This window comes from Heloderma suspectum, chromosome 4, assembly GCF_057233095.1.
Source record: "Heloderma suspectum isolate Gila_16-S chromosome 4, 16-S_ref, whole genome shotgun sequence".
Lineage (NCBI taxonomy): Eukaryota > Metazoa > Chordata > Lepidosauria > Squamata > Helodermatidae > Heloderma > Heloderma suspectum.
Window position 1 is genome coordinate 203,385,292 of NC_139461.1, and position 22,955 is coordinate 203,408,246.

The 22,955-nt window shown below is 44.0% G+C and overlaps 1 protein-coding gene across 1 annotated transcript in view; it reads right to left on the reverse strand.

Annotated features, from left to right (window-relative positions):
* Positions 1-2,358: 2,358 nt before the first annotated feature.
* LOC146347970 (calcium-activated chloride channel regulator 1-like) overlaps positions 2,359-22,955 on the reverse strand; it is a 43,175-nt gene continuing 22,578 nt past the window's right edge. The window contains exons 7-14 of the mRNA XM_084852028.1: positions 22,513-22,737; positions 20,044-20,221; positions 17,624-17,730; positions 14,741-14,971; positions 13,217-13,487; positions 9,617-9,781; positions 6,482-6,718; positions 2,359-4,592 (exon numbers count right to left, since the gene is read on the reverse strand). Coding sequence (XP_084708154.1) covers positions 4,258-4,592; positions 6,482-6,718; positions 9,617-9,781; positions 13,217-13,487; positions 14,741-14,971; positions 17,624-17,730; positions 20,044-20,221; positions 22,513-22,737 — 1,749 coding nt within the window. The 3' untranslated portion in view covers positions 2,359-4,257. The remainder of the gene's footprint in view (positions 4,593-6,481; positions 6,719-9,616; positions 9,782-13,216; positions 13,488-14,740; positions 14,972-17,623; positions 17,731-20,043; positions 20,222-22,512; positions 22,738-22,955) is intronic.

Sequence of the window (22,955 nt, forward strand, 5' to 3'; positions counted from 1 at the left end):
ATAATTATACTACAGAATTATGCAGAACTTCACACTTACCTTTCCCCATATCATAGTCATTTCCAGGAGCTGACCATGATAAAAGGAATATATCACCATTTAGCTCTGCTTCAAGTTCTGTTATTTGCTTTGACACACACTTTAATTTTGTATCTACAGGTCAGTCAAAAGAACTGAAATACCTTAAGTAGATTCCATCATGCTTCATAATATCAGCACCTTAGCATATAAATATTAAAAATTAACATCTAAATCAAGGGTCTTACTGCTGATCTTGGAAAATGGGAAAATATCTTTGAGCATTTGCAAAATGTCTTTCCCTCAGCAGTCTTCTGCTTCCCCACAAACGTAGGACTCAGGAACAGGTTCCCTTCGAATTCTTGCTTAGCACAGGATTTTTAGTACAAGAGCTGGGCTGACAATTCTGTGAGGAAACCTTGTTCCCAAGAGGTGGTGAACCTCTAACAGCACTGAGGGGTTGGCCAGACACTGCACAGACCAGGGGCAATGTCTGGAACATGCAATGTGAGAACCCCCAGTAGGACAGATGAGGGTGGAAAAACATGGCAGGGGAGAAGTCAGAGAGGGAAAGGTCCACTAGAAGGTGATGGGATCATTTGACTCTGGATATATGGGAGGAGGACTGGGGACGAGAAGCTGGATTCTGAAGCAGGAGGAAGTGACTTTACGAGGAAAATAAGACAGTGAAATATCTCAGCTGGAGATGAGAATTTCTGCTTCCAAGGAGACCCCCCACAAGAAAAGTCCTCATAAGGGTTTTTGATAGAACAAGTCCTGTCACTGGGGTTTTGACAGCAGGCTGGGAATCATAAGACTACCCATGAGAGGTGTTGGTTTCTGTTTCAGCTTTGATGGGGAGACACTCAGTGTGGGCAGATACTAGCCTCTGATGAGGTAACCTAGCTTCATATAGATGGTGATGTTTGAGGGTTTACTCCCTGACACTCTAGCCTGACCCAGTCTTGCTCATTCTTATTAACCATGCTGAAAAAGTACATGGCAAAAGCTCCTAATCAAGAATTCTCTCCAATTATGATGGGAGAATTTATCTTCTCTGGATTCCCCCATCCCCTTCCGTTTGTCTTTTTAAAATTTATTTTATATATTACATTTATATCCCGCCTTTTTTCCTCTTGCAAGGAACCCGAAGTGGCTTACATGGTCCTCCTCCTCTCCATTCTATCCTCACAGCAACCCAGGTTAGGCTGAGAGTCAGCAATTAGCCCAGAGTCGCTAACTGAACCCCCATCTCCTGAGCTCCTGTCCGACACTTCAACCACAACACCATCCTGGCTCTCCAGTGAGATTTTTGTTTAGTTTGGGTTGGCTGTAATTGCAAATTTGGTGCTGTCACTCATTAGTAAGCTGGACAATTAGCTCGAATAGGCCAAGCGGGACTTCCATTTCTTTTAGTGCCTAGTTATTCCACATCCACTTATCACTTCTCCTAACCTCATCTAAAATGTCCCATTGTTCTCATAAACAAGCATGGGGAACCTCCAGCCTATGGGCCAGATACAACCTGCAGAGCTTCTGCATCTGACCTGACAGCCTCATCCCAAGGCCAGCCTCCTCTCCCTCTTGACAAAGGCCCTGCCCACCCATTAAGATCAACCATTCAAGCCCTGCTCTCTGGCCTGCTAGCAAGTCCATCAGGCTGGTGGGTATAAGAGATAGGGCCTTTTCAGTACCGGCCCCATCACTGTGGAACTCCCCACCAAATTAGCTCCCTTCTGCTGTGTTTTAAATTTGTTTTAAAGACCTGTCTCTTTACATCTGCTTTTACTTATTAATTTCTAAAAAAAAAAAAGGTAAACTATATTTTTACATTGATGGGGCTTGCTTTATTGGTTGTTTTTAGATAGTATGGTTTTGTGGTGATTATACTGATTTTGTATTTTATAATATGTTTTTATCTATTGCAATTCTGTTGTGTAACTCACCTTGTGAGGGCTTATACAAATACAACATTAAAACATTTCAAATAAATAAATAAAATCAGCACATAAAATTGAAATAATCTCAACTTACTTTCAGAGAAAGAAGAAGAATTTCAGGGGAGAGGGCTGTCCTTGGAAGCCCTCTGAGAATCACAAGCTGGGAAAATTATTACGCCAGGCCTATTAATTTTAAAATGTTGGTGTCTTCACTAGTAGTAACCTTAACAGTTCTGAAGCATAAAGACAACTCACCTCTCACCCATACCCAAACATTTGTGGGATCCCATATTTATCCACCTTTTGCTTTAAAAACATATTTGAAATGTATTTTTAAGGAACGAACTTTGATATAAGAGGCTTGATATTACTGCTATTATAGAATGAATAAGTCATAGTAGAGTTAATAGCTTGTATGTATTATTGACACAATGAACCTTGGATAGGATAGTGCAGAGTTTACACTGGCATGGATGCCTCCAAGAGAATGATTAGAGTTTATGTAACTTAAGCAGACTGAGCTATAGTGCAAGTGATAATTGCATGTGGTAATTTCCTACACAGACATCACTCCTAGGGAAGAAATTGTGTGTACCATCCATCCATATGCATCATAACATGGCAAATGTTCATATGTCTGTTTTATCCACCACTAATGGGAGTTGACTAAACAAAACATAGTCAGCATACTTTTCCATAGTTTTCCAAAAGGGCTACACTTCTAATAAATAAACACAAGAATCCAAAAAGATTTGGGATTAGTTTCATTTATGCAGCTTTAAAATCTGTAAGAACTAAACATACAGACTCTACAAAGGGAACCAAAAATTCCCTCTTACTTTAGACCCCCTCTTCTTTAAAAGTATCCACCACTTGTAAAGCCTAGGAACATAACTGATGTAAATGATCTCTATTGTCGAAGGAGGCACTGCCAGGTGGATCTTCGAAAGTCTTCCTGAGATTTAGCACTAAGGGACAAACTGGATGTGTCCGTGTCAGAACTTTATGTTTACGTTTAATTCCAGGTCTCCCCCTGTAATCTCTCCTTGAAATGTTTGCTCCCAGCTGAGTTCCCTCAAGATTGTAGCTGGGCAAAGAACAAAAGTGCCTGGGTGGACAGTTTGCAGAAGGGTATAACACCCTTACCCACACACTCATTTTGTGCTAAAAATTGGATCCCACTCTTCACTTTATATGTGATTATGGCAGACCCAGGTTTAAACATATGGGTTTTATGCTGTCACCCTTAGTTTGATCCAGAGAACCACCAAATGAGAAAAGAAATGTCTGGATGCTCACTCCCCAGTACCTTTGGGAAACAATTTTTTCCATGATGACCTGAGCACCTAGACATGGGTTCATTGATTGGGTGGAGCTCTATGATGCCTGCCAGGGTCCCTGCTCCTCCTGATTTTTATTTCATTTAAGGTGTTGTTGTTGTTTTTAACTGAGAGGCTGGCATACTGCAAAGCAAAGTGCTTCCCTCAGTGCCATCTTTACTTGGGTTCAAAAGTAGTTTTGTGCTTTGGAGCTCAAAACCTCTGCCTTGTACTTAGTTTCTTTTGCAAGTTACTTTTCTTTTACTCTCACCATTTTGATTTCTGGGAAATGAGGGTCCTGTGATGTGCCTTGCCCACCATGGCAGCCATGTTATGAATGGACAAGGCTCCAATGGTAGCCATTTCATGAAAGCACCCACAACATAACACTGTCTCAAAATTTAGAAAGTGCTCACCAACCAAAAAACGGTGGGGACCCCTGACCAAGACCCATAATTATCCCATTATGGATAAATTGAGAGTACAGGTTATTCTGATATACTATAATACATGGGCATAGAGCAGTTGCATAGAATTTCAGGCAAACCTTCACACTGTTTGATTATTTAGCCTTTCTTATCTGAGAAACAAAGACAAATGTGTAAAAATGGGATAGAAACCCTACCCAGTCATTCTCCTCACAAGTAAGCTCTGCACACAAGGAGCAAGGGCAAGGGTGTTAGCTCTGCCCCCTCCACTGCCGTTCTCATCAGCCTTCACATGCGCAGGGCAAATGTCTGCAGAGGAGAGCTCCCTCTTTCTGTGGGGGCTCCCAGAGTTCTCAAAATCACAGGGAGAACCTCTACAGATGGAGGAGGCTCTCCTCTGCAGCTGACAAGAAAGGCAAGAGTATGGTACTATTATGCTCATCCCTGCTCCCCCTCCTCCCATGCTCAAAACTCTGAAACACAGAACTTAAATCCTAAGAACACAAGGGATAGGTTTGTAACCATGCAGCATATGTTAAAACACAGTTGCATTTACGATAGCAGAATTACAGCAGCACATATGGTGAGTAGAATTATGGTAACACCATTTAAGACACTGTTATTGTTTCCATTATTAAAAACAAGCACAACTGCTCTTGCTATATTAGATACTTCTCCAACATTGTCGCTGTCATCGATGGCACGCATTGCAAAGTAGATTGTGGGGCCTTTTTCTTTGGTGACATTTTCTGGCTTATACTGAAAGGATTGTTTCACCCCAGCAGGTTCAGTTGTCAGACCAGAAGTGTTCACAGAAAGGCAACTATGGAAGGTACTATCTCTTAATTGCAAGGGAGTTTCACTCATTTTTATTTCATACCTTTCCGCTGTGAAATGAAGAGAAGACAACACATATGCAGTGGAGTACAGATGTTCAGTCACCGTTCAAAACTAACAGTAACAGTAGGGCCAGCATTCTGCTCATTGAGCTGAAGCCCTATTCCAAGTACCAGACTGGCAGCTGAATTTTACACCAACACTGACAACAGAACAGCACCTGAGTCCTGAGGTCAGCAGGTTAGCTTAGCCAGGCCATGTGGCATAAACAGCTCTGTCCTCCAACGCCTTGCCACAGCTCACCACCACCACCTGCTGTCTGAGGTGTCCATCTCTCTTTGGCTAACAGTATGGCTGGCCCTTGATGACAAATATCCTTTTTGGTGGCTTTCAAGCTTCCTGTCCTCTGGGAACCCTTTCAATATTCGTTTGGAATGCACATCCATCATGAAACCTTTGCATGTCACAGAGGACATTGGTGCACTTTCCAGGGCACACTTTCAATTCACATGGTGTGCTGTCTAGGCTTCTTTGGATTAGTTATTCCATGCAAAGTAGAAGCATGGCCTGAATGGTAAAACACATTGTACACACCCATTTTTATTTGGGGAAGGGCGTTCCAGACGGATTGAAATTTCAAGTGGCTAGATGTCAACAAGTAGGGCTTTCATTCCCCGCCCACCCCTGTTCATTTTCTTCACTATTAACAAAAGAGTGGCACTCCTGCTGCCATCAGCAAAGGCAATTTTGGTTAAATGCTCCTGGACATTTACCCTCCTCACTGCAAGAATCTGAAGTCTCCACTACCTCCAGGTGACTCTCCTAGTATTCTTGTTCTAGTTATACTTTTGGGCACAGATACCATGCCTAGAAGTCCCTGGGTTAAAACAATTACAGCAAAGAAGCATTTTTCCTCCCTTCCCGCTTCCTTTAATCAGCATTGTGAAGCAAGCACACTGAAGATTCCAGAAACTCCCCAAAATGAAAAATTAAAAAACCCCAGAAGACTGAATTTTTCTTTTAAAAGAAATGAAAGTTTCATGTCTATCTGGGTATTCCATAAATGACAAGAAAAGTAAGCAAGAAAATCATGCTTCATTTCTCATAAGAAATGAAGGACATAAAAGATGGATAAGTGCCTTTCTCCCTGCAACTATATATGATCCCCAAGTGTCAAAATTTAGAGCCGGCCCCATTCCCCTTAAGTAACAGGTAAGTTTGTTCTTTAAGCCATGTTCTTGGTTTGTGATTTTTGAAGTGACTAGCAAGTAGCACATTTTCTGCTGTGTTCTGAAGGGTTCCTTCTGACTTACCCTTTCTTTCTGACTTACTGTATGAGTATACAGTATACCTCTCCTTGTGTCTTTCTTATATATCTTTTATCTTGATTCCACCTATTAATCTGGAAGTTTCTAGTAAATTACCTCCCAGAAGATTCTAGATTTGACTCCATCATGGATGACATGTCTCCAGTCCGGTGTGCACTTGGAAGTCACACAGGCAAAGATGTTTACATATGTCGAATTTTTATGTATATGTTTCTGGCTGAGATATTGTCTCCTACTTATACATTCTGGAGGCTGGCACTGTATAAACTAGCTGTCTAAACAGAGCACACTGCCACCAAAAAAATTCACAAACAATAAGATTTCCTAATTTAGCTGTAGGATGAAGCACAGTTTACCATATCCCAGAACATGCCCAACTCACTCTGCAGTTACACAATCTACAGTAAAACTGGGAATGGTGGACTAACATGGTGGTAGAAACCTTCTTTCCACAGCAACAGTTTAATACTACTGTAGGATGGTATGAGGAGAGAATGCTGGGGTAAATAAAGCTGGTGATTCGCTTCTCCACCCTTTTATTCAGGAGAGTCAACATATTTCACCAATCAACCAATAAAAGTCCTCTGTTGAGCACAGAATTTCACACTTACCTTTTCCTATATCGTAGTCATTCCCAGGAGCTGTCCACGACAAAAGGAATTCATCATCCTTATGTTCTACCTCAAGGTCAGTGATTTTACAGGGTGGAAAGGCATCCTGGCGATTCCCGGCAGGAACTCCTGCCATTACAAAAGCACCTCCTGATGCAGTTCTGCTGAATTTTCCTAGGTTGGCTGTGATGTCATCCTCACTAGGCTTAGGTCTTGGTGGATTCATTTTTATTTCACCTATGAAAAACAGTTTTAACAAAAGACATGTCATAGCATGGGACTACAAACCTCCAAGCTTTCTCATTGTCCTGCTGGACTATTTGATCTATTTCCTTTTGTGCTATCTTCATGAAGTGAAGGTAAGACATATACCAAACCATAAGTGTTTTCTTTATTAAACTGCAGTAGATCTCTCCCTTTTTTCTCTATATATTTAATTGCAGCTTCCTCATTTGTTTCATGGCAGGGGTGGGCATGCAGTCCCCCAAGTTCTTGAGTGTGACGCCTGCCACCCCTGCTGCTGTCCACATGCTGCTGACATTCAGCAGTGCAGCAGCAAAACCTCCAGCAATTTTTCTCTGAAATCTAGTAGCAAACCGCTATGGAAACTCAAACTGGAGACTCAGAACTGCCAGATTTAACTTGTTCTCAGGCTAAATGTGGCCTTTTGAGCCTCTCCAGCGGTTTGCTAGAGAGGCAGCAAATTTAGGCACTAAACTGCTGAGTTTTTCACTGCTGCACCACTGGATTTCAGCACCTTTGTTCATTCTTCATTCACCAGCTTGGTATCTTCATTTATCAGACACTAATCTTTTATGCAAACCACATTTTCTACATACCTTTTTCTTTTGACTTTGCTGCTCTTTTTACAGTGGTACTCCATATACCTGGAATGCCCTACCTTAATTAATACAATTGAATTCCTCTCAAGCTATGTTTAAAAACTTATTTGAAACTTATCTTTTTTCTGTTGAATTTCCATTTTAACTGTTCCTTATCAGCATTTACTGTTTTACTGCCCTTCCTGCCCAGTTTCCCTTTCGTTCTTGTATGTTTTTCTTATGAGGGTTTAACCCTGCTGGCAGAAGGGCCATGCTTTTTTACTTTATGCATGTTGCCAAGTATAGCAGCAGGCTCAGGATAAATAACATAACATAAATAAGTGATGATACTTAGATTCTTCATGTTTATTTTCTTCTCCTGGTCATTAAAATCACCACTCTGTACTGCAGCAGCTTCTCACCATGGAGAAACCAAACCCCCTTCACTCATACTTGGGCTTTCTTCACATGGAGCTTTTATCCTGCGATTGAGATTGCTCCCTCACGGAAATTTGTGGGCTCTTTACATGACATGGGGACCCTCCAAGGCATCTCCTGCACTAAATGCCCTTTGTTCCATTTTTAAATAGATTACAGATAATGAGCTATCAAATTACCCCATTGTGTTCCGCTTGAGATCCGTCTGTGAAAAGAGGAAAAGCGGCAAAAAGAAGAAAGAGATCAATGAAAGATAATGGAAGACTCTGATACAGGGAGAAGGAGGAGGAAAGGGGAGAGGGGAAAGGAAGCGGATGAAAAAGGGAGTCGTCGTGATCCTGCATTTAAAATGGAAGCAGAAAGACCTGTTTTAAATGCAGGATTTTAGGCTGCTGTAGAGATGCGCACAGAGACACCTTGGTCCACTTCCCCCTGCGTGTCTGTGTTTGTATGCATGCTACAACTATGTGGGCAGGCTAATCACATGGCTCTTTCCCACCCAATCAGCACTACAGATAACACAAAACTTTTAAAATACCCTGTATCATACATTGTTCCCTAGTGTAATTATGCCAAACAACTATCTAGACTTTGGACTGGCAAATGGATGTATAAGAGAACAAGGAAGAAAAGACTGCAACCTTATGGCTCCTAAGTGGCATATGGAGAACCATATGACACTACAGATTCCATCCTCCACAGCCATAGGTGATGCTATGACTGCAGAGGAGGAGATCCGATGGCACATCTTCCCCCTCCCCCTCCTCTCCCAGGCACTGTGGAAAGCTCTGTGGTGGCCCCTCTTCTGTGGCTGCTGTTGCCAGTGCCAGTTTCAGGTTTTCAGGGCTTTGGGGCAAGACCACCTTAATGTCCCCCTGCTGCTTCAGTGTCCCTAACTTTTCACCACCTTTATCACAAGCTGCTATTGCTTCCATCCTCTCTCTCATCATTGCCACCAGTCGTTTGCTTGACAGGCAGAGAGCCAGTGCGCAAGTAGGCAGTGTGACATCTACTGCTCCTCCTTTTCACCACCGCCATTGTCTGGGCCAGAGCAAGGGGCTGGAGAACAGGCAGGTTGCAATGGTGAAGAGGAGGAGCAACTCCAGGAGGCTCTTGTCAGTGGGCCCCTGCTGGGGTGTGGACATTCGTCAGGTGCCTGACCGTGGCTACTGTGACACCAGCCCTGGCTGTTGCAACCCTGGAAGAGAATGGGTTGAGTGGAAAGGGGGTGGACTGGGGGGAGGGAAGGAGAGGGAAGAGGAGATGGATCCACAAACCTCTCCATTCCCAGCCCCAGCCTCCAGTGAGGTAGGAGAGGTAGCTGGGCCTTTGAGCCCATCTATCTCAAAATGTGTTTAAGGAGGAATAGGAGGCTAATAAACCTCTGCCATTCCTCCCATCCTCTCTAGCATGGCTTAGAATAGACAGAGAGCTCCAAAATCAGAGGCTTCCATCTATCAAGCGTCAGTTCTATTGGATTGCACTCTAACAGGCCTAACAATAGCCAAAAGAAGGATGCCAGAGTAAACTTTAAAATCTTCATAAGAATAGGGGAGATGCTTCATTGATGCCCAACGCATTCAGTTTAACCCACTAAGTAGACAAGCACACATCTGTTCAGAATATTGTAGGAGAGAAAGTACACATCGTGTGCACGTGAGTGAGTGTGTATGAGACATCAACCTCCTTGTTAAATCAAGACCTACACAAAGACAAAGTTGGGAAAGAGAACGGCGGGGAGAAACCTGTGTTTCCCTAATGACACCTGTTATTCATGTTCAGAATTCTTATCTCCATTGTTGATCTCCATTCTACTTTAGCCCCATCCTTCCACTTCTTTCCTAGAAAATAATGCTATTTTACAGTGAATCCTTACCATCTTCTATATAACCTGGTACGTAGAGGGCTTGATTCTGTCTGCGGACTCGTCTGACAGTTTCATCTTTTCCTTTGACCCGCACTTTTATGTTGTGTCTACCATTTTCTTCAAAAGATATGTAATACCTTGAGTAGATTCCATCATTCCTCAGAATATCAGCACCTTAGCACATAAATATTCAAAATTAACATCTCAAGCAAACATCTTTATGCTAGTCATTAAAAAAAACACATAAACTATGTAGGGGATGTTCCTGTCATAATATCCGCTCTGTGGAAATAAATGAATGCCGGATTCTGAACGTTGTAATATGGAAACATAACAGACTTATGTGTTAATGAGTTTGCAACCCCGACCTGCACAACCTGTGACCCACGAAAGCAGACAAAGGGCACTAGCATATGTTGTAGCCTGCCGCATGCTTTCTGCATCCCTAGGCAGGCCAGCAAAACAGGAAGTTTATCTAGCCCTAGTGGGCAGCCATTCAGACCTAGTGGGCTTCAGATTAGTGGGTCACCATACTTTCCTACATTTCACAGATACTGCTGTACATGACAGGAAGGAACTCAAGGCAGAGAATGGCAGCCCAGAAGTGTGGTCTGATATAAAATGATGGTACCAACAGAATTCAAACTCATATATGGTGGAAGTGAGAACAAGAAATGGCTCTAGTTTATGAAAACATGAGAGACAATCCACAAGGAAAGTCAAATACATATAATACACAGATATGTACTATATTAAGGAGTTGTGTATTTATGCCATTTCATGGACAACAGTCCCTTCTTTGTTGTTCAGTCGTGTCCGACTCTTCGTGACCCCATGGACCATAGCACGCCAGGCCTTCCTGTCCTGCGCTCTCTCCCGGAGTGTGCTCAAGTCCATATTCATTGCTGAGCCACAGCAACAGGTGGCTAGCCCAGGGGTGGGCAGAAAGTAGATTTCCAGATGTTTTGTGTTTCAATTCCCAGGATTCTTGACCATTGGGCATGGTGCAAAGACTTCTGGGAGTTGACGTCCAAAACTTCTGGATTCTACCTTCTGTCTACCCCTGTTCTAGCCCTGATCAGTTGGTGAATCCAAAGCAGAGAATTCTTAAGCAGAAGTAACTTCCACCTGCAAACAACCCACACACTCAAGAGTGATCCACACCTATGGGCACATTTGGCATTTTGAAGAAGTGTCCTGGGTGCCACCAAAAAATGGCGGCCTTGTGGGGGAGTGGCCAACCACAAAATGTTGGGAGTGCCCCCCACTTTCTGTGTGCATTGCTTTCTGTATGTGTGTGTGCAAATGTGGACATGAGTACACTTTCTCTGGCAGCACTCTCTTGCTCCTCTCATGACTTCCCCAACCCATCTCCTACCTTCCCTAGCCCCCCCCCCCCCGTTGGCTTCCCTAAGCCCTTCACCACTGAATACTTGACCCCCAACAAGCTTACCTGGCAATAGAGTTTCCTTTGCCTTTTTCTTTTTTCCTTTCCTTTTGGTAGCTGGGTGAGCTGCTGTCAGCTTGAAGCCACCCCACATCTTCATTTCCTAGGAATGCCGTCTGGGGCCATGTGGTGCCCAGGGGCACTGTGGGGAAATGAAGATGGTGGCAGCTGGAGGCCAGAGCTCTGCTTTGAAGTGATTCCATCCACTCAGGGGCAGGTTTTTAAAAAAAGTTTAAAAAAAAAATAAAATCAGGTGCCTTGGTGGGTGGTAAAAGAGGTGAGGGCACACTGCTGCCAGTGGGCGCAGTGTTGCATACCCCAGCTATACTGTAGTAAGATTGTAGTAAGAAGAAGTGGAGTTTGGTGTTTTTTGTTCATTTGTTTTTTGTCTTGGTTCTTTGCACTATGCATGCCTGAAACAACTTTGGTAGGCAAGTCATATGCGGTACCTACCTCAAGGTGTAAGCTTTTGCTAACATAGACATGTCCAACTCCTGCTTTAAAGGCCAGAGTGGTTGAGGGAGAGGGTATGGCAAGGAGAGGGCTCTGAAAATGCCTATACTACAGTTAATGCTTACATAGCGGTCTGCCTAAATCTCTGATAATAGATAATCAAAGAGCTTTAGGCAGATTTAGGTGTATACTGTACAGTATCTAAATAAAGAAACAAGTCAAATGCTCCTGATGCTCCACAGTGCTGTGCCAACGCCATCTGATACGGCGGCTGCGCCCCTTCCTTCCCGACCATCTGCTCCCATCGGTAGTACATGCCCTGGTCTCCTCTCATCTAAACTACTGCAATGCGCTCTACGTGGGGTTACCCTTGAAGACAGTTCGGAAGCTGCAGCTGGTACAGAACGTGGCGGCTCGCCTGATTAAAGGCAGCCACCGGCGAGATCACATCACTCCGGTGCTGAAGGAGCTGCACTGGTTACCAGTTGTTTTCCGGGCCAAATTCAAGGTGTTGGTTTTGACCTTTAAACCCTATATGGTTCCAGCCCAGCCTACCTCAAAGAGCGCCTCCAGCAACACCAGACAGGCCGCTCAACAAGATCAGCCTCGGATGGCCTTCTTTCTGTCCCATCAGCTAGGACAGATAGGCTGGTGAGGATGACGGAGAGGGCCTTCTCTGTGATGGCTCCACTCTGTGGAACTCCCTCCCTAGGGAACTCTGCCATGCCCCCTCTTTAATGAGCTTCTGCCATGCATTCAAAACATGGTTGTTCAGGCAGGCATTTGGGGTGGGTTAGGGTATTTTTTGAAATATCTTTTTAATGTAGTATTTTATTGTTTTAAACTGTTCTTTTGTTGTACATCGCCCAGAGTGGCTGGGTGACCAGCCAGATGGGCGATTAATAAATTTAATAAAATAAATAAATAAATTTGTTGTAGGCATTGGCTACTTGTATCCTGGGGAGCAGGCTTGGGAGAGGAGACATCTCTTAGTGCCAACCTACATGGTGGAATAGTCATATGTTTTGCCCTTGAGTGCCGGATTGTTCTTTCACAAAGAGCCAGGATGGGGGTGGGAGCTGAGCAGGATCAGGACCATAGTATGTGCAAAGGGCACATTCACCTATTTCCCCTGCTTTGGTCCTGGTCTGTACTGGGGCGGGCGGGCAGAGAACATACCTGCTATTCTCTCCAATAGCAGCTCCCCCGCTCAAAAGCAAGAAGCAGGTGTTGGAGCCCTAATTCATATTGGGATCATAGCTGCAGGCAAAGTCCCCTTTCCCCATATCACAGTATTGATCCATTTGGGTGGGCCCTCATGCTGGCTATTTATGAAAGAAAAATCTTGCACTCAAGGGCAAAACACATGACTAACAAAATGTGTCATTTGGCCCTCAGCTGTTCTGCCCAATGTCTCTCAAAGGCAGGAAGCCACAAGATACAGCGAGTGGAAGAGACAGTAGGACTATAAAGGGTTTCACACAGACCCTGCCCAGATTATTCCCCATACCAGTAACAGAGTTGTGAAAATGCAATTAGCTTAAAAGTGTGTGTGTGAGGGGGGCGGGGCGGGGTTTGTAGCTCAGAGGTAGAAGGACCCATCCCCAGCATCTCAGGTTACAAAAGATCTTGTTAATAACTTTTGAGATGTATGCACACGGACAAGTTTTAAGCAGCATAATACCATAAATACTTCAAAATAAACATACCTGAGCCATCATCAAGAAGCTCTATCTCTATAGATTTTCCAGACATAGATTCAATTGTGGCTGTGACATTTGCGCCAATAATGGGCAAAAATCCTTGGCTGACTTCTGCATAAATGACAATTGGTCTAGGATAGGTATTGCTGTCTGCATTCATATAGGTCTTCACAGTCACTGGAGGCACAGTGGCAGATGCTGCTCTGGTGGTGACCGTTATTGACAGGACTTGAGCTGCCGAGTGTGTATTGAGAATTGAATAAGTCCAATCTCCTGCCTGCAAATCAAAGTGGAGGAGAAATCATGGTGGGTGGGTGAGGCACTGTACAATCCCTCAGATGCTCCTAGTTGCCCAGCAAGAGTAACCAGCCACAGTTAGGGCTGGTTAAAAAGAAGGAAAGGTTATCAGGGCAGGGGCTCTTTAAATGGCTCAAAGGCTCTGAGGGAGAAGGAGGAGGCAGAAGCACAGGATAAAAGCCTGAAGGATGGAAGCTCGGAGTAGACAGAAGAAAAACAGAGCTGGGGCAAAGAGGTACAGGAGGAATGGCTGGAAAAAGCAACTGAGAGGGAACAAAGAACAGAAGGTACAAAAGGGGGTAGTTGGAAGGGGGGAAAGACAGCTGGCTCCTTAAAAGGTCAAAGAGCTGAAGCATAGGAGCACCTGCTAGGAAACACAGGAGAGACCTTCCAGTGCAGTCAGCAGCAGTTAGAAACAAACAAAAGCAAGTGGACAAGAAAAGATTTGCTCAATTCCACAGCAAGCTCCATAACACATGTCTTGTCTCTACAACTACTAGAGGCATTTTTTCTGATCCCGTTGCTACTTACCTTTATTGTTCTATAGATGTTCACCCTAGCCCCACGCTATTACCTGAACCATGGACCTTTCTCCTGATCCTGTTAATACTTACTTGTATAACCCACTGATGCAATGAATATGGACTTGAGCTCGCTCCGGGAGAGAGCGCAGGACAGGAAGGCCTGGTGTACTCTGGTCCATGGGGTCATGAAGAGTTGGACATGACTGAACAACAACATAACCCTATAGGCATCTAGCTTGATTCTGCAGACACATACCTTGCTCCATGAACATCCATCTTGGTCCTGCAGCTACTTCACTTTGTGACCTTTCATCCTGGGTCTTGCAGCCACTTACCAGATACTGGTAAGGTATTACTTCAGAGACTTTTTGCCTTATTCTGTAGCTACTTAATCCAGTTCCCAAGAAGTGAGTCTAACCCTACAGTTACTGACTTGAAAGATCCTATGCAGGAACAAGGATTAATTAAGTCTAGAGTAGTTGCATTCACGGCGTCACATTGCTAATTTGGGTTGAGAATAGGAGAAAGGGCCAATACATATAGATGTTCTATATGTATATGAAAGCTACATATAGAACTTCTGTTAGTAAATGATTCCTCCCTACTTCCACAGTCTATCATGCAGTTCTAGCCATTCGCTCTCCTAAAAAGAACAGGTCAATTCTTAGCGTCTGAAAGGTTAAACATATAAAGAAAGCTCAGTTTTTACCTCTGCAGTTCCATCAATCTTGAGTCGAGCTATTTGCGGACTGTTCTTATCAACTACGAAGTTTGTTTGACTGTACTTTTTTCCTTTGGGATCTGTCAGAAGAATTCCTGGTGGATATGGGCTTACACTCCATATCACTACAAAGAAAGTGTCATTTCCCACAGTGTTGTCAATGGTTATTGTACCATCCAGCTGCTGGTTAGGACTGATGGTTTCCCCTTTACTTTCAAGCTGTTGGGAAAAGTAAACCTATACATTAACATTTATATATGTGTCTCTTTAATTTCTTAGACTGTAAACATTGCCTATATGGTGCCCTCACAGTGGATAGTTCTGCTACACAAAATACATAATGCTCAGACAGATGTAAATGCTGGTACTACTACGAGGAAATTGCTCTTGTGCCATGCAGATCTTGGTTATGCAGTGGTAATAAAACTGGTATCTCCCATAGCTAATCACATGCAGGTAGGCTGATAAGCAGCTACATCTCACAGGTACAAGTAGTTGCAATCCCAACACAACAACACTGCAAATAAGTGGCCACAACCAATGTTTTTCTGCATAAAATAGATTATTACTTGTGTGCTCATGTATTGTATTGGTTATTAGCTACCTTGGAAGTTTACAACAGGAAGACAGATATATTTAAAGGAATATACAAATGTCTCATGACAAAGATATAGTTTAGTATTACGTTTCAATGGCATGTTCGAATTATACATTAAGCTATTTCACTAGCATGTTGCCTTGTAATAGCAATGTGTAAAAAACTAGAACTCTGACTAAATGCAATCAAGTGATCACAGACTAGAGATTGAGACTGGAAGGCTCAAATATAATTGCACAGATAAAGATCTGGAGCACCCATCCACCTTCCCATTGCGCAACCCCACCCCACCCCGCTTCCCCTTACTGTAGCCACAGCTGCGCTCCGCAAGAGATTAGCCAAACCCTCATGAGAGCATGCCCAAGCCCTGGCAAGACCTGCGTACTCTCACGAGAGTTCGAGAGAGCTCTCTCACGGACCCTCACAAGAGCCCCGCAGGCATGAAGAAGCAAGAGGCAGAGACAGGAAGGGGTGTGAGGCAGTGCATGTTCTCGCTTCAGGCAACAAATAAGTTGATCTGGGGCTGGTTTGTGTGTGTGAGTGCCTGCATTTTTTTCAGGAGACCGTAGGAATAAACAGCACATTATTGGCTTAGCTGCAAGGTTAGTAAAAACATCTGGCAGGCTATGGTCAAGCAGGCTTGGCTTCTCCTTCTTTAACTTGTGTCCAAACTACATTCCTTCTGTTTGCATCACATCATCCAGCCTTCCCCAACCTGGTGCCCTCCAGATGTTTTGGACTGGCTGGGTCTCATCAGACCCAGCCAGCATGGCCAATAGAGTGAAAGGGAAGGCTTCCTGGGAGGGATTTGCAAGCAGCCCCATTGGCGCTGGCTTATCGACTTTGCCGAAAGAAAGTTTTGAAAGAGCTTTGAAAGACTCAGTCATGAATCCCAGGCAGGGATTTTTACGCTCATGCTGAATCCTAAGAGATTAAGGGTGCAATCCTATGCAAGTTTAGACAAAGAAAAGGCCTACAACTCCCAGCATTTGTAGGCCTTTTCTGTGTCTAAACATGCATAGGATTGTGCCCTAAAACAGGGAGTTTGAAACTGATTCCCACTTTCTAATTGTATAGTAGAAACAGCCCTGCACCATCAACAGAAGTTGAAGATTTCTGTGAAAATGTTTTATCTTTGCTCTTTTTTTAAAAAACCTTAAAAATTCTATCTATGTCCTCCCCACTAGCTTTTGATAAATGGTAAAAATGAGGCAGTGTCTAGTAAGGAAAAAAATGGGCCTCCTTTAAAATAAATACCCTAAAAAAGTATAATATTGCACAGAATTGCTGGTTTTTGATAGGGAAAAATACACATTTTAATAATTGTGTGATGAGAAACTGCTTAAGTACACATTGCAGCTCAAATATTCAGGAGTTAAAATGTTAGTCTTCTGGGAGCTATCGTTCAAAACATCAGGAGGGCACCAGATTGAGGAAGGCTCGCATAATCTATTAGGAATCAACACCGTACAACCCAGTTCACACGTAATAACAACCCATGGGTTGTCGGGAGCAGAGAGCTGCCTCCTGCATGCTCTCTGCTCCCACTTCATTTCCTCTCTTGAAAACAGCCCAGAATTTCGGGTTCACCCTTCACAACTAACAATCCAGGCATTCCTGGGTTGTTTAAAAAAAGCAGAAATGAAGTGGAAGTCATGAGCAGGGAGGAGACAATTCACTTGCTCCTGCATGGCACCAATTAACTGCAGGTTGTTTAATGTGCATGTGTGTGTGTGAGAGAGAATGGGTGCAAGTGAATGGAGGGGGGACAAACACACCAGGGGACACATACCAGCAGTGGGGTGGCCCTGCCCATTTTGTGCTGTGGCCTGTCCACTGCTGGCATGTGCCCCTCTCCAACCTGCTTGTCTGGAGCCAAGGATTAAAGTTTAGCCGTTTCACACTGTGCCATTTTTCTGAGGAACCTGCTGTCCCAATCTGCCATTTACCCTGTTAGGGAAAACTAAAGTGACTGTATAGCCTGCTTTATTTACACATACAATTGAACTGGGAGCTCAATTTCAAAGGGTGGTTTCAGCTCTACCAAACGAATCTGCCTCTTCAGCCTGCCCGCCCTCTCCTCTGTGAATTACTCATGGATCTCTCCTTCTACAACTGTAGGAAATCATGGACTGTGGAATTAATTTCACTCTGCGTTTTTAATTTTTGTTCAGTGTCTAGAAATTTTAGGCATACTACTACTACTAATTAATAATAATAAAAACAGCAACAACCACAGACCCCTGCTCCCTCCAAATCTTTGAAATCCAGACCTGAATAGATTGTTGAGTGATATCTCCACTTCCTGAAGAAATTCCAGTGAAAGCATCTATGAGGCTGTTGGAATCCAAACTATCAGTGGCAGAAAATTTCAAACCTCCTGAAAAGTGATTGGAAGCATAATTAGAATAATCTGCCATATTGGAATAAAGTATAATGCATGCATGTATTGTTCCTTGTTGTAGTGTATCCAAGTGGGGTATGTATGTATGTATATATTTATTTCATTTCTATACTGCCCAGTAGCCAAAGCTGGGATGTTCACAAGCATGGCTGGGTGGGGCTTTTTAATGTTGGGACCTGTGCACCCAACCGCCCACTACAGCACACATGTGAAGTTGGATCAGGATCTGTGGCTTTTGCGAGACCACAGTTGTTTTCCTGTAGAGAGAGTTTTAGCAAAATGAATCAGAATCCTCCATTTTCTCAGTTCCTGTAAATCAAGACATTTACAACTTGCCAGACATCCCGATATTAAAAAGAACTTTACAAAATTTGGAATTCCATTTAAAGATTATGAGGAGATTGGGAGGAAAAACACATTTAAAGGGGAGGCCCGGGGGAGACATCCCAGCTGGCCCTGGAATGGCACTGTGGCCCTGGAAATTGCCCAAGGATGCTGCTGAGTGGCACCAGGCCTGGTTCTGCCATTGCACGGGGATGTTGCAATTCCTACCAACTCTCCCTCCACCACATCAATGGCACAACTTTGTACTGACTACAGAGTATGGATAAAGAAACTGAACTCAATAGAGTGGGGTGGGGGATAGTAAGCACACACTGTCTCCTCCTGCTACTCCACCCATTTCACAATGATGGAATATAGGGTTCGAAGCAACTCTGCATCCAGACCAGTGCAAAGTGTGTATAAACTCCCAACAGGGAGATCACAACTGCCCAGAGAGCTTTGGCTACTGAGTAGTATAGAAATGAAATAAATATAATTAACTATAAATATAACTGTATAGCAATAACTATAACTATAACAATAAATATAATAATATAATACTAATATTATAATAATATATAATAATAAATATAATAACAAGATGTGCAGCATGGGGCTATGATTCTCTGGCCTCAGGTTGAGCACACTTAGAATGCAGAAGGGTGCGCTCTGGTGATGTATAATGCTTCGTACCCAAAGGCAGCACCTTGTACAAACATATTGCTAAAAAGTGTCTCCCAGTACCTTTATTAAGTCCTCTCTCTCAGGATTCCAGATACAAAGCATCCAGCAGCAACACCCACTCCACTCCTGCAAGTGGGGATGCAGGGACAGAGCACCCTACACAGTCCATGCAGAAGCAAGGAGTTTTAAAGACTTTTGTCCATCACCATAGACCTCTGTGTATGGGGGGTGGGGGGGTGGATGGGTGGATGCTCATAAGTGTACAATCCTGTGTTAGGAGATGTGATTGTGGATCTCCCACATGTCTAGTTTGGCCCTCAATGTGTGGCCTTGGGCAAATCACTTGTCTCCATCTAGTCCGGGGGTGGGGGTATCTTCACGACAATGGAATGAGAAGTGCATTGGAGTATTACCTGGATTTTCATGGAATCAGCTTTGGTCCGTCAGGAATCCACGAACCATGATAAGCTGAGTGTACCATACCTTTAAATTCCAGTTTTCAGCGGTCACACAGCGCTTGAAAGGAACATACTTCTGGATTTGGTGGGGGGAGTAGAACTGAATGTCATCAAACTGGCATGGGCTGCTCAATCAATGAGAGAGGCTTGTTTCTCTCCCCTGTCCAGGCTCCCCCCTGCTATTACATTATTATGAATGGAGGGTAACTAATTCACAATTCCATTCCAGCAAACTGTCACAGAGTTAGGGCCCCCCTGTTTCCCCAATGTGTGCACTTTTGCCTGAAGAAGCCAAAATCTCTGATTCTTGAGTGCAGCATCTGAAGGCTCCCCCTAAGAGCACCCCCCCAATTTTGCCCCATTCCAGCAAACTGTCACGGAGTGATAGCTTCCACCCCCTTTCTCCTTCTCTGGGCACTTTCTCCCTGCTCGCAATGACAGGCTCCCATGATCCTGAGACCTCACGAGATCACCACTCTGATAAAGCTGTTATGAATCAGAGAAATGACTTTACATACATCTGGGAAATGATTTAACACTTTGGGGAAGAGAAGTAATGCAAACATCAGTGAAATGCGAAATCACTGAGGCTAATTACTCCCACTGGTGAAATGGGAGGGCTGGGCAATTCTGAAGGCTGGAAAGAGCACTCTAGGGCTTTGATGTGCTGGAAAGGCAAGCAAGTTACTTTAGTTACTTAGGTTATGGAGGGCACATCCAGGTGAAACACCACCACCCCAGGAACACCCCCATCATACCAAATTCAAAGTGGAGGGATGGGCACACAGCAGCAGAATGTCAGGGGAGCTGCTTCCTCACTCACCTGTCATGTCTGACAACATTTCTAGTTCTTTTGCTGCACTTGGCCCCAAAGCAATGGTGTGAATGATACATCCACTACTTTTAACTTCACTAAAGCAGGAGCCTACACCCGAATCTTCCCCATCTGTCAAGAGCACAATTTCACAGCCTTCAGTACTTGTATACTTTTGTCTAAACACCTGTATGGAAAAAAGCAGTATATTTTTAGCAGCAATATTAGAACAAGTAATGTAGAAGCCAGAGGAAGCTGTCGGGAGTTAAAGTGTAGGAGAAACTTCTACAAAGCTCTGCAAAGATGACCGTTCTTTGGCATGAAATATGGGTGAACTAAATGCCCACTTGTAACAGAAGCAAAGCTTGGTGAAATGTATGCAACATTTTCTACTATTGTTAAAGATGTGACAACCTATGCTGCTTCTCTACTTTAGGGAGAATGAAAGGTTACAATATGGGTTGATGCAGCCTTTTAAGTCTACTCAGGGTGGTTGCTCTGCTCTACTCTGATGATCAGGGGATTGGAAACAAAGCCCTATGAAGAGAGACTGAAAGAACTGGGCATGTTTAGCTTTGAGAAGAGAAGGCTGAGGGGAGATATGATAGCGCTCTTCAAGTACTTGAAAGGTTGTCACAGAGAGGAAGGCCAGGATCTCTTCTCGATCATCCCAGAATGCAGGACACGGAATCATGGGCTCAAGTTACAGGAAGCCAGATTCCGGCTGAACATCAGGAAAAACTTCCTGACTGTTAGAGCAATACAACAATGGAACCAATTACCTAGGGAGATGGTGGGAACTCCCACACTGGAGGCATTCAAGACGAGGCTGGACAGCCATCTGTCAGGGATGCTCTGACTTGGATTCCTGCATTGAGTAGGGGGTTGGACGCAGCCTTGTAGGCCCCTTCCAACCCTACTATTCTATGATTCTATTATTCCTCTCCCAGCTGCTCTTCCTCTACAGCTGCCGTAATGAAGTGCAGCACTCCCCTGGAGACACAGTCTGCTTTGGCAGTTGCCGGGCTTGGCCCTGTCTTCTGCCTCTGTGCTCGAAGGGAGAGAAGGCACACAGATTCCATAGCACTGCCGCGGCAGGGAATACACGGTGCTGTGCTGTAGTTCCCTCCAGCCAACCTTCACAGCTCAGGGCTTCACCCACCTGCCCAGACCCTGAGGTCATCGTTGGAGGTTTTCTCTGGGTGCCCCCAGCTTCTGAGGTGAAGCAGGTAGCGACTGGGGAGAGGGCCTCATTGGCCACGGTGATCTGTTCACAGAATACTCTCCTGGGGGAGGCTTGTCTGGTGGCTTTGATGTCATTTCAGCCCCAAGTAGACCTCTTTATTTTTCCAGACCTCTTAAGCCTCTACTAAGCTGAAAACTCATGATGGGTCCATCTTAGCACAGGTAAGAACTCACTATCAGACCTACTCTGTAGCAGTGATGGTGGCAAAGAAGCAAAGTATTCTCCACCACCATTGTATCCTTGCAATGTCATCCAGAGGAGCTTTTGTGAGTGGTGTGGGAATGCTGGTCCATTGGGTAATGTACTAGAACCCTCAGTATCAGACTGTGACAGGTTTGCATGGCATTTTGGAGGATAAAACTGCTTGCATCCCCCATGACTCAGGTTCCATAATTAAGGCAGGTCAGTCCATGCAGACATCCAGAGCACTGTCTGAGCCTGTGTTGATGGGTAACTTTGGTTCAGCCCAAGGATGTGGAAAAGGTGTTTGGCTGGGTTCGAGCAAACATTTGTGTACTTCTTGTCCTTCATGGCTTATTACTTCTAGCAGGGTGGGTACTGGTGGCTGCGTCCAAGAAATAATAAATTCCCCTTTGGAAGAGGAGGTCATACAAGCTTCCTTAAAGAAATTGGTTATGTGACCACTGCTGAAGCAACCTTCTTTGCACCCGGAAGATTTTAACAACTATAGGCTGGTGACAAAGGTCCCCTTATCAAGCAGTGTTCTGAAGAATGTGGTTACCAATCAAGTTCAGACACTCCTGGATGAAATGGGTTTTCTGGATCCATTTCAGTTGGGGTTTTGGCCTGGGTTTGTCACTGAAAACACCTTGATTGTGCTGTGGAAAGAGCTCTTTTTGGAGAGGGACAGGCAGAGGTGACAGGAATCAAGGACTTTCCTGTGATACCACTAGTGTGGAGTAAAGCTTCCTGCGGCTGCCATGAGGTGACAACCTCTGGTAGCAATAGCCTGCATTTGTTTTTCATCCTCTGCCACAGCTTGAATGTTTTGCTATTGACTTTAATAGAAACAGAGCCCAGTAGTTAATAGTTGGATGCTAGCCTTTTTGAGTGAAAATTCCCCCCAAAGCGGGGGGGGGGGGGACCCTCTTGCAAACCAATCTTCTAGATTTTTCAATAACAGAACCCAAGATCAATGTTCATAACTGGAAAAATAAGTTCTCTAAACAGAAACATAGGAGTAGAAGTGTCTGGAAAATGTTCTCTTTCACCTGAAATCCTTGACGTACTCCAGCACATATGTTAGTTCCTCCATTAGCTGTAGTAGGCAGATAATTTGTAAGAGTTTGGCGCACCCTGTCACTGACGACCTGTTGTAAACCAGTCTTAGTTTCTGCTGTACTACTGAACGTGACAACCCCAATCCAGGAACCCAGTTCAATGATCTGTAAGATGTATAGTTCTGCAGCTTGTTTCAGCCGACCAATGCGATTATACTGCATGTGAAGAAAGAGGGAAGAGGGAAATAATAGTGTTGTCAGCATGTGTCAGGAAAAACAGAAAATAACAATTAGTGGAAAGGGTGTGTTCTTAAGAATAGATTGTTGTACGTGGGAAAAATTCAGCTTGATAAACTTCGGTTAATAAAATATAGACAAATCCATAAAATGTATGAGTCTCCCGAATAAACTCATCTATGTTGCAATTTGGGGCA